An 11,606-nucleotide genomic window follows, 5' to 3' on the forward strand; every position below is an offset into this window, starting at 1 on the left:
GACAGCCGACCCTGGACAGAGGCTATACTGTACTGTTGTCTACCCCTGGCTCCAGGGCTTGGATGGGGGCCTGTCAGCCGAGGTCTACCAGGACCCTTGCTCACAGAAGCCCGGGAGAGGGTCGCAGCACAGGGAAGGCAGGTCCCACCTCCAGTCGCAGCGCGGCCTCGAGATCTCAGGCAGTTAGCTTAACTTCTCTGAGCCTCTATCTCCTCCTTTGCAAAACAGGTACGAAAAGGCCTTCCTCCTGTCCAGTAGTGGAAGGATTAAAGGGCCAAGGCAGGGTCCTGAGCGGGCACTGGATTGGGCCAGCCAGGGATTGCCTCATTTATCATGTGCCTGTAGCCTTCTCGGAAGGGCACCACCTGGGTAGTAGTCGTGGGCAGCCCCAGGGCACACTGTGCAGGACCCTTGGGGAACCGCAGGATGTCAGCCATTGGGCAGGTGCTTGGCCCCCCAGTGGGCTTGCAGAAGCAGTGGTGTGAGACGCCCTGTCCCCTGGCCCTCTCTCTTTTGCCTGTGACCTGGCGCCTGCATTCTTCAGCCTTCTGTGATGGATGGCTGACATGTGGCCAGTGGCTTGATGGAAAATTCTTCAAGGCCTTAATTTATTTGAAAAGACAGCTCAGGGTCTCGCTATCCAGGGAACCAGCCTGAGGCAGGTTTGACCAAGGGTCAGAGAGGAGGGTGAAGTCCCAGCCCCATCTTGGTCACCCCCTGGAAGGGCCCCCAGGCCAATTGCCCCATGTTTCCAGACTTTGGATTCCCTGAGGCTCTGGGTCAGGGTGGGCCTGACTTGGGACAGCTATCCCTCCCCTGGGAAGCCAGTTGCAGCACACATTCTTGGTGGGGTGCCAGGACATAGCCCACAGAGAAGGGGGACCCAGGGGCCAGGTGAGGTGCTGGTGCAGAGGCCAGACACCAGGGGGCAGCAGGAGGCCACAGTACGGATCTTCTGGGTCGGCAGCTCTGCCGCTCCATGGCAGAAGAGTATGCCGAGAGCTTCTTGAAGCTGAAAGATGGGCCCACAACAGGGACTGACAGACCATGGAGGTGTTGTAAGGACTGGCACGTGGGTGGCGCCTGGGGGAACTGAGCAGGTTTATCTGCCCCAGTCTCCCCTAAGAGCCACACTCCAGGAGGGTGGGGTGGGGCTGGATCTGGGGCTGCATCTGGAGCTTGCCTGCACCACAGCCCAGGGATCAGGTCCAAGAGCCGGGAGAGAGAACTGGGCTGTCTGGGGGTGCCATGCCTTGACTGCCTGGGCTCTGGAGCAAGGTTTTACTTCTCCCCAGCTTGTCTCCCCAGCTGACCATGCCACTGGAATGTATGCCTGCCCTGTGATGCCAGCCCAGAGACAAAAAGGCCTGACCCTCAGCAGCTGGAGATGCACTTGAAGTCTACTTCTCACTCCACCCCACCCCCACGCCCCAGGTAACGTTGGTGTGCCTGCCGTGGCATCGATGGCATCGATGGCCCACCGCTCTAGGGGCTGCTCCGGAGCCTTGCAGCTGTCCCCAGGTCCCCATCTGGCCAGCAGGGGGGGCAGAAGGACTGCTCTGATATTCTGGACAGCCACACCTGGAAGCGAATGATTCCTGGCCAAAATGGACACAGAGGACTGGGGACTGTGGTCTTTCTGGGGGCTCAGAGGAGAGCAAACAGGTGGGGTCATACGCTCGCTGCGTGGGATCCGGAGAGTCACAAGAGATGAACGGGCATACTGCTTGGCAGGGGCCAGGCAGGGGACCCTAGAGCTTATCACTTTCTATAAGTGGAGTTCCACTCCTGTGTAAGCAGGATTTGGGGTACTAGAGCAGCCCAGGAAACCTGTCCAAGATGAGCACAGCCCACCTCTGGTTCCAGCACCCCCACCCCCAACTTCAGCTTTCTGCAGCAACGGAGTACAAAGATTGTTCTTTTTGTTTCCTTTTTCCTTTGAATGTATTTTTAATTACAAAAATAGAACTTGATTGTTGTACACAGATGTTCACTTGCTTCCAGGCCCCTTGGGGTGGAGGGTTGGGCCTCCTCTTGATGCCCAGCCCCCCCCCCCAGCTCCTACATGTCTTTGTCCAGGTGAACCCCTTCCTCTGGTGGAAGAAGGAACAGCTTTAACAAGCCTGTTGTTACCATCCTTGATGGAATTCAGAGTCACAGACTCTAGAGACAGTCACCTCCCGTGCTGTAATGTGGCTGACAGAGGGGGAGTCCCGCAGCACCTGGTTTAACTCCATAATTAAACGGGTAAAGTAGAAAAATAAAAGTGAGAACTGAATGGAAACCAAACCAGAAAGCCAGGCAGCCCAGGGGTCCCAGCCTGCTCCTTCTCCTGGGGCACCTCCCGCAAAACGGTGGTGGAGGTTGGGTGATGGGAGCTGCACTGAACAGAGCACCACAAGGTCCGAGCAAGAGGGACGCACAAGATGACCCTGAGGAGCTCTTGGCACAGGCTGCAGGCTGGACGGGGTTCTCCAACTGGCCCTCCTTGACTGCTGACGCCCAGGCATTCAGACCTTTTAGGAGACCCTGGGGACAAGATGGTCACTAACCAGTGTGGCCTTGTGCCCAGGGTCTACAGGAAAGTCAGTCTCTGCAAGGGACTGAATAAGACCCTGCCTTCTAGTGACCTCAGGCCACTTGACAGCAGCCCTGCTCCAGGGGTTCTGGGGTCCCTTGGTTAGCTTCTCTTTATTTCCTTAAAGATAAGAACTATAACATACAGAGAAAAACAAAGCAGTCCACACAAGTCCCTGCCTTTGGTACTGCCATCAGAAGCCAAGGACCCCCCAGCATGGTGTCACTCTGGGCACACGCCCTTGTCCTGTTCAGTTTGCTCCTGGCTTCAAAACTCAGAAGACCACTTGTGGCCACATCTGCTTGTTGACGCAGCACCCCCTTCCCTGCAACCCATCTGACTCTGGGAGGGAGTCTGGTTCGGGTGGGTGAGCCTCACTTTCCCTCCCTCCCAGAGACCTCTCAGCCTCAAAGGGCTGAGAGCTCAGGGCTCTCTTGGCACTCCAATGGGGACCTGAAAGTTCTGGCTCTCCATCTGGGTTGCTCCTGGCTTGTGGAGTGAGGGAGTCCAGGCATTTCCTGGTCCATGCCCCACAGCCAGCTGGACAAAGGAAGGTGGCAGAAAATAATGGTCTTCCTCGGTGTCTTTTCTGGTGGGAGTGTGTGTGCGTGCCCCCAAAGGAGCTGTGTGGGGGAGGGGCACGGCCTTCATAGGCTCTTCCAGGTGACCTCTGGAGGTCCTTCCTTTTCTCCTGTCCAAAAGCCTCCAGCCAGTTAGGGCAGGCAGATCCTGGCCTGACCCAATCCCAAGGAGGCTGAGGAACGGGTCAGTGGTCAGTGACATGATGGGCACAGCCTGGTCCCATCTACTGGGCAAGCTGGCCCACATATCAGGCTCCAAACCCCACCTCGGGAGAGCGAAAGAACGACGGCAGGCTCTCAAGGTGTTCCCCACTTGGCCCTTCAGGAGGGGAACTGATTTCTGTCGGCCGCCTTCCGCTCGAGGGCCTTGGGGCCAGCAGGTGTACTAGGATCCAGGTGCGCAGACCCCTCCCAAGCACAAATTCGAGCGCCCAAGGCTGCCCAAGACCCCGTCCTGCTTCCACCAGGGACGCACTGGCAGCGGCGGGTTGAAGCCCATCAGCTGGCACAGGAGGCTCAGTGGCGATCGCGGGCAGCAGGGGCCCGAGGGACCTGGCCGGACGCCGGGCCCGCGGGGGACGGTGCCCACCGCTTCGCCGAGGGGGCGCCCGCGCCGCCGCCCCACAACCCCCCGCCCCACAGCCCCCGCCTGCAGACAAAGGAGCCGGCGGGAGAGGGGGCGGGGGGGATGGGGCGAGGGGGCGGGGCGCCGCGGTGTCACGTTACTGCCCGCAGCGCCCTTTAACTCGCGCCCCGCCCCCGCCCGCTGCGGCGCGCTCGCGGGGCCGCCAATCAGCCACGCCAGGCCGCGCGCCCCGCCCGTCCCCGGGTGTGTGCGCGCGGCCAATGGGGCGGTGCGCGGGGGCCGGGCTGCGGGGGGCGGGGCGGCGCGGCGCCGGCCAATCACCGCGGTGTTGTTGAAACTGAAAATACTACATTATGCTAATCGTGGCGGGGCCCGCGCGCGCGGGGGTGGGGCCCGCGCGTATAAAGGGGGCGCAGGCGGCTGGGCGTTCCACAGGCCAAGTGCTCTGTGCTCGAGGGGTGCCGAATAGGCCCGAGTGAGCAAGCGAGCAGTCAGGCAGCTCTGAGGGGGCGCGGCCGCAGCCGGACAGGACCAGCGAACCAGTCGTGGAAGCCGTCCACCACCAGCCAGCCAGGTAGTCCCCGCGCCCGCACTCCCGTCGCGTCCCTTAGACCCCTACTTCGCGGGGTCTCACTTTTGCCCAGCCTCCGCCCTCCTCCTCGCCTCTCTTCCTCCTCCTCTCGCTCCCCTCTCCTCTCTCGTTGCCCGGGGCCACAGAGCCCCTGGCCAAGTCCGACGTGTACCTCCACAGCACAGCAGAGATGGAGCGCCTCGTCAGCGGTGAGACCTATCCTGTACTCGTGCGCACTAGCGCCTGCCGTAGCCTCTTCGGGCCGGTGGACCATGAGGAGCTGGGCCGCGAGCTGCAGATGCGCCTGGCGGAGCTGAACGCGGAGGACCAGAACCGCTGGGACTTCAACTTCCAGCAGGACGTGCCGCTGCGGGGCCCTGGGCGCCTGCAGTGGACCGAGGTGGACAGCGAGTCCGTGCCTGCCTTCTACCGCGAGACGGTGCAGGTGGGGCGCTGTCGCCTGCTGCTGGCGCCCCGGCCCCCCCCGGTGGCCGTGGCTGTCATCCCGTCCCCTGAGCCGCCGGCCACTGAGTCCGTCGACGGCCTCGAGGAAGCGCCTGAGTCACCTAGCGCCCCGGCGGCGGCGCCCACCCCGCCCCCAGCCCCGGCCCAGGTCCTGGACCCGGCCCCGGCCCCAGTCCCGGACCCGGACCCGGCACCAGCTCAGGCCACGGTCTCGGCCTCAGACCTGGCCTCTGACGCCGACCCGGACCCGGACGCGGCGCCCCAGGACGGCGCCGAGCCAGATGAGAACCAGCGCAGCCAGGAGCCGCTCGCTGACCAGATGCACGCGGGGATTCCGGGACGTCCCGCGGCCGGCACCGCTGCAGCGGGAGCGAACAGCAGCGCGGCGATCAAGAAGCTGTCGGGGCCTCTCATCTCTGGTAAGTATCTGGCGGCCCCGCCCCGGTCCAGCCCGGCCCCGCTTTGTCCGGCCGGCCGGTCTCTCCCCAGCCCTCGGGGGCCTCTCCTGGTCCCCGCCTCCTCCCGTGGCATTAAAGGGCCCGCAGCGCGAAGGGCGCGGCTGAGTCCGCAGCCCCTCCTCGCTGGTCGGTGGTAGTCTCTAGCGGATCGAGAGAGCGCGACGGGGGGCTGAGCCCGGTCCCGACCCTGTCAGAGCGAGGGTTTTGGCCCCGGCCGCAGGAGTCTGTCCCAGGCGCGTCGGGTGCAAAAATCGCGGCGCCGAGGGGGTTAAGTGCGGCGGCAGCCCCGGGGGGCTTGGCCGCGGGACAAGGGGAAATGCTTACACAGCACATTGCGCGGCGACGTAAACAAAGCTGACCCGCCGCGGACCTCGGCGCGGGCGGGGACGGCGCCCCCACCCCAGCCCGAGCGCCCCGAGTCTTTTCCCGGCCCCCTCTCTGGGTTCCCGCCGACCCCGCCCTGATCCGCCGCGCGATGTCGCCAGCAGATTTCTTCGCCAAGCGCAAGAGATCTGCGCCTGAGAAGTCGTCGGGCGATGTCCCTGCGGGGTGTCCCTCTGCTAGCGCGGCTCCTGGGGTGGGCGCCGTGGAGCAGACCCCGCGCAAGCGTCTGCGATGAGTTAGGTGAGTCCGGCGCCACCGGGGGCCGCGGAGGGCCACTCCGCGGGGTCCCCGCAGTCTTTGCTCACAGTTCCCTCTCCTTTCCAGTTTAGAGCCCTGAGAATTCCTGGGCGGCGGATGTTGGAAGACAGCTGGGCCTCGGCTGGGACCGTACATGTAGCAGCAACCCGCGGCGGCTGCCGCAGAGCAGCGATTGGCTTCGTGTTTAAAAATCTGAAACGTGTGCAATGTGTAATGACGTCTCTATATCAAGATGTATTCTGCACAGGAGTACACTGGTCCCAAGGTGTAAAGCTTTAAGAGTCATTTATATAAAATGTTTAATCTCTGCTGAAACTCTGCAAAAAAAAAAAAAGAGAAAAGTATAAAAAAAAGTACAAAAGAGAAAAAAGAAAAAAAAGGATAAAAAGAAAAAAACCCATGTATATTTGTACAAAAAGTTTTTAAAAGTTATACTAACTTATATGTTCTATTTATGTCCGGGCATGGGCATCTCCACCATGCCCTGCCCGGTCATTGGTCATGCCAAAGGCACTATATCTCATCCTTCTCAGTTATCCACAAATGTAAATTGAATAGCGGGCTTTAGGGGAGGGGGGGGTCGCTCACAAATTAGCTGCCACACATATGCACCTAGCTTGCAGCCTTTTCACGCTTTTGCTCTTTTATAATCATTGTATTTTAAACTTGAAGACAAATCTGTTAAAAATGGTTCCCGAGCCGTTTGTACCACTGCCCCAGCTCCACATCCGTCAAATTCTAAATAAAGAGGCCAAAAATGCTGCACCTCCAGTCTACTGTGCTTTTACGATCGTGCACCCCCAAAGCTGGGGACATAGAACACGGGGTGGGGGGGGCAAACACTTGGCCCTTGGCAGAGTAAAGCCTGTTGAAAAGGGAGGGAGCTTCCTCCTGGTTGGCACACTCACCAGCTTCAGCCCTGCATTTTGGGCTTGAAGACAAATGTCCCAGTTGATGACTTCCCTTGCTCCAAGGAACCACTAATGGGTACCTGCAGGGATTGGATAAGACCCTACACTGCTGACTGCAGTGCCCTTGGGGTCCTTCGGGTCCTTCTCAAAGTGGAGCCCCAACTGTCCCCAGTTTCATGGGACAGGGTACCCCAAGAATGGGCCACATTATGGCCTTGGTGGAAGAAAAGCAGAGCAATGACAAGGGGAGTATGGCCTGTGAACAGGTCGGGGTGGGACAACTCAAGTCTCCGTCACCTGCGTCCATCACACTTGCTGGGCACAGCAATGGCCTCCTGGTTTCAAAGTGCTCCCTTTGATTCAAAAGGGAAGTTTATTTTTTTATAGCTGACCTATAAACCTCTGAAAATCGGCTCACAATGGAGAGGGTGATGGGACACAGCAAAGTCAGACCCACAGCGGGTTCTGCTGGTGTCCTGAGGTGGGAAGGGTGAGCAGTGGGCATGATGGGCTGCGTGCGGCACTGGACAAGACGGGGATTGTCAAGATGTGTGGGTGGTGGACAGTTAACTCTTCCCCAGCTGTCCAAGACCCTGCTGGGGCCAGGCCCTGGGAAAGGCCCCAGGAAAGGCTCCCACCCCTACCAAGTGGCAGGCCCTGATGCCTTCAGAAGCCCTTGGCCTGTGGTGGCCTGGGAATCACACCTGAGCAAACCTGGGGAGAGGGGCCCACACCCACCTGGTGGCCAGAGCAGAGCCCTGTCCTCTGAAGTGGGGGACAAGTTGTAGTGCAGGCAGTGGAGCTAAGGGTGACCCCAGTGAGTGGCTGTTGTGGTGACAGAATTCCGATGGTACTGTCTCAGGTCCACTTATGCGGCTCTGCAGAAGCCCCCATAGGAAGGGTCGTCAGGCCTCTGCCCCCTCTCTGCTTCTCACCGCCCTGGCCCTGGGGCTTGGGGACCTGGGGTGCTCTCCTGCTGCCTTGCCTCTCGACGTTACTCAACCCCGGCTTTCTCAAAAACAGGGAGGGCTGTGGGGGACACAAAGGTGGGCACGGCCTTTGCCATTTCCCAGTGCAACTCCTACTCCAGCGGGAACCCGCAGCTGCCCCCGGAGACCACCCTCCATAGGGAAGCAGCATTGTGATTGTGCCCTGTGTGTGTCACAGTGTGACTCTGGCCTGGGCGGCCCCAGGAAATCTTACTCTCTGGGGCCTCAGTTTTCCTGTGAGGCTGAGAATGTCTGAGGTGCCTTCCAGCTCTGGTGTCCCGTGACTTATGAAGATCATCATGGGACGGTGACAATCCATGGCACTGCTGGAAAGCCCTTCTTTCATGTGACCTGCTGATGACAGCAGGATGAGCATGTGCCCCAGTCCTTACCCGGGGTGGCAGAGGGCTCGCAGCTAACACCAGGGTAAAACTGAGAGGCTGTCCTGTCCTGTGGACCTGGCTGGGCAGAGAGACAGTGGGCCTGCTGTCCACAGGGGTGCTGCTGGGAGGGACTTTCCCTGGGCAGTGGTGGGTAGGCCTTAAGCTGGTGCTCCCAGAAGTCCCCCAGAGAACAGCCCGGCCCAGCCCAGAGGGAGGCTGGGGTGCGTGTTGGAGTCTGAGGGTCAGGATGAGGCAGGAGAAGCGGGGCTGCGGGGTACTCGGAGTGAGTCCTGGTGCCAGGAGCCTGAGCCGGCCTGCTGGTGGCTGTGGGGCCAGCACACATTTCACTCTCACGTTACTCAGCGTGAGAGTGTGCTTTGGGTCCTGCCTCTGCGGCCTCCCCCTTCCTGTTCTCTGGTACTGGTATCCAGTCCCTTCCTGGGCTGGGTCAAAGGTTAGATTTTGTCTTTAGGCAGCAGGGAGCCCCTGGGGGGGGGGGGGCTGCAGCCAGGGGAGGTGGCTGCTGGGTAGAGAACCAGAGAGCCTGCGGGAGAGGCTGGAGGGGCCAGGAAGACACTGGCCGCTGAGGCAGAGGTACTGGGTGGTGGGCCTCCCGAGGTCAGGCCCTGCCCCAGGCACCAGAGACAGAATGGAACACGACTCCCTGCTCCTGAGGTCTCTTCCACGGCCAAGTGGCATGGTGAGCCCAAGGACAGGGCTGTGGAGCACGCGAAGGGGATCAGTGAGGGCAGACAGAGTTGGGCGCAGGGGGCGTGTGCGGACGGGGCACGCAGGTATCCTGCTCCAGTTCCTGTCAGGTGACACAGGCCCATCAGCAGGGCGGGGGTGGGGGAGTGAGAGGGACCAGTACAAAGGCCCCGGGGCTGGGATGGGAGAGGGGCGCTGTTGGGTGGGAGACCCTGGGGACAGCTGGTGAGTTGGTGGGGTGGGCAGGAACTCAGATCCAGGCAGCCTCCCGGGTTCCTAGAGTGCTGTGAAGTGGCCCCTGTCCAGGCTGTGTCGGCTCCCCAGAGAAGCGGGAGCAGAGGACCTAAGTCCCTTCTTTGGGATGTAAGCTGGGATTCCGACCTCTGCCTGTCCGGCTTTCTACCCTTGGCTGCTGGGGCCCCAGAGCACCAGCCGGTTCAGTCAGCAGCCCTGCCTGCGGCCCCGAGGCCTCGGGCCAGTCGGCGAGGCTATTCCCTGACCGTCTCTCTCTTTCTCTCTGACTGGGTTTGAACCCAGAGCTGCTCCACCACTGGGCTGCATCCTCAGCCCTTTTTATTTTGAGACAGAGTCTCACTGCGAGGCTGGGGCTGGCCTCCACCTGGTCTCAGCTTCCCAGGGTTCTGGGATTCCAGGCGAGGGCACCGCCCAGGCCTGATGCTATCTTAGGAGACTGTGCCCGGTTTGTTTTCTGCTTGTGTTTTATGATACATTGTTACTAACAGTGGCTAGTTTACATTAGGGTTCGCTTTGAGCTGTTGGTGCCCATTCAATGGCATGTGTCATCCACCAGTGCAAGATCATTCAGGGCATGTCACTGTCCTGGAACGCCTTCCTGCTCCCCTGTTTCTCCCCTTCCTGCCCCACCCCCAGACCCCTGGCCATCACTGATCTTTTTACTGTCTTCCTTGTGTCCTTTAGTTGCAAGCGCGGCCTTTTCTGATTGCTTCTTTCTCTTCGTGGTGGGTGACCGGTTCCCCCAGGGCTTTCCAAGGCAGAAGAGCCCATTCTTTTTGCATGAACCAGATCCCTCGGTCTGATGTACTTCACCATCCTCTAGCACCCTGAAGGACATCTTGGTTGCTTGCTGGCTTGGGCAATTTTGAATAAAGCAGCTAGAGACATCTGTGTGCGGGGTTGTGTGTGGTTGCAAGTTTTCAACTCCTTTGGGTGAATCCCAAGGAGCACAGCGGCTGGATCAAATGCTGAGAGCATGTTAAGATTTGTAAGCAACCACCGAGCCAGCTTCAAAGTGGCTGCGCCGTCTCCCCTCCTCACGGTAGAGCGGGTTTCTTTTGAAGAGCACTGTTTTCTGGGTGTTTCTCCTCTGTGGATCACATCCACCTGCTCCTTAGGTGGATTAAAAGACAAAACCTAGGCAGGCCCTGTGGCACACACCTGCAATCCCTGTTACTTGGGAGGCTGAGTCAGGAAGATGGCAAGTTCAAGGCTCACCTGGACAACTTAGAACCCATCTCAAAATACAATTCTGAAAGGGAGCGGAGTGTAGCTCAGTGGTAGAGCACTGGCCTAGCCTGTGTGAGGCCCTGGGTTCAATCCCAAGTACTGCCAAAAAACAAACAAAAGAAAACAAAAAAACCTGCCTCTGATAATTGTGGCCTATCTCGGGGTGCTGGCATGTTTGACCTGGCCGGGCATGAAAGGCTCACGTGGGTCAATTCCTCATCCAGTTGGCCCCTGGTAGATTGCATTATTGTCCAAATATTTGCGCCCCACCCTGCCTCTGCGTCTCCTGCATGTTGCTATTAGGCCTGGCCACGTGACTTGCTCTGGCCATTGAAATGGGGTGGACGTGACATATGTGGCTGCCAGCAGGAGCGGCCAAGGCCAGCCTTCTGCCATCTTATCTCTTTGCTTCAATACCAGCAAGATTCCAGATTGGGGGCTGCTGTTCTCCACCAGCAATAGGACTGCTGTAGCCAGTGGAAGACCCTGTACCCTTGGGCTAGTCCCTGAGAGGTGGCGGCTTGTTTGTTACGCAGCATGATATGAACAACACTGACACAGGCAGTTTCTTTAAGGATCCCACTCACAGTTGAAAGGAAGGACATCTGGGCCTGGTGGCATGCCTGGGTCTTCTGGGTACTCCAACCATGTTTTGGGTGTGTTTCAGCAAGTCCCCCAAGGGGTCATGTGTTGGAAGCTAGGTCCCGGTGCTGGAAGAGGTGGGGGCCTAGTAGGAAATCTTTAGCAAACTGGGTGTGTTGTTGGAAGGGAGAGTCTGTCTCTAACTTTTGTGATGTGACCTTTCTCTCTTTCATGTGCTCCCATTGTTGTGATGCCATCCACCATGGGTCCTCTCCAGAGCTCTGCTGATGTCAGCCTCATGTCCTTGATCCTCCAGAACTGTGAGTTATAGAAACTTGTTTTCCTTATAAGGTTACCCAGCCTCAGGTATTTTGTCACAGTCACAGAATATCTAAGACACTGGTACATGTCTAGAAATTATGCTGACACTCCCAAGAGCTGCGTGTCAGGGTCCTGAAGGTGCTACCTCTAGCCTGGCACTTTAAGGGGCTGGAGGCTGAATGTTTGCACTTGACAGTGCGTGAGCCCAGTGTCCTCTCTGGTCACTGTTTGTTCTGCATGATGTTTGTATGTGCTTTTAAAGTATCCAATAACTGATCTAATTTTTTCTTTGTTCAGGAAGGAAATTATCCTGGTTTGGAAAAGGGTCAACATTTCAGAGGCTGAG

General features: G+C 59.1%; 1 protein-coding gene across 5 annotated transcripts; it reads left to right on the forward strand.

The window, feature by feature from the left end:
* The first annotated feature begins 4,023 nt into the window (after positions 1-4,023).
* CDKN1C (cyclin dependent kinase inhibitor 1C) lies at positions 4,024-11,242 on the forward strand. 5 transcript variants are annotated; one of them, XM_081281652.1, is made up of 4 exons: positions 4,024-4,319; positions 4,497-5,200; positions 5,725-5,863; positions 5,953-6,086. In XM_081281652.1, the coding sequence occupies exons 2-3, from the start codon at positions 4,507-4,509 to the stop codon at positions 5,856-5,858; spliced, it is 828 nt and encodes a 275-aa protein (XP_081137778.1). In that variant the 5' UTR covers positions 4,024-4,319; positions 4,497-4,506; the 3' UTR covers positions 5,859-5,863; positions 5,953-6,086. The 5 variants fall into 5 exon arrangements, with proteins under 5 accessions (XP_081137778.1, XP_081137777.1, XP_081137779.1 ...); XM_081281651.1 differs by having other exon boundaries at positions 4,025-4,319; positions 5,948-6,086; XM_081281653.1 differs by having other exon boundaries at positions 4,026-4,319; positions 5,728-5,863; positions 5,948-6,086.
* Positions 11,243-11,606: the final 364 nt, after the last annotated feature.

This window comes from Spermophilus citellus, assembly GCF_964194105.1.
Source record: "Spermophilus citellus genome assembly, chromosome: 2".
Taxonomy (NCBI): Eukaryota; Metazoa; Chordata; class Mammalia; order Rodentia; family Sciuridae; genus Spermophilus; species Spermophilus citellus.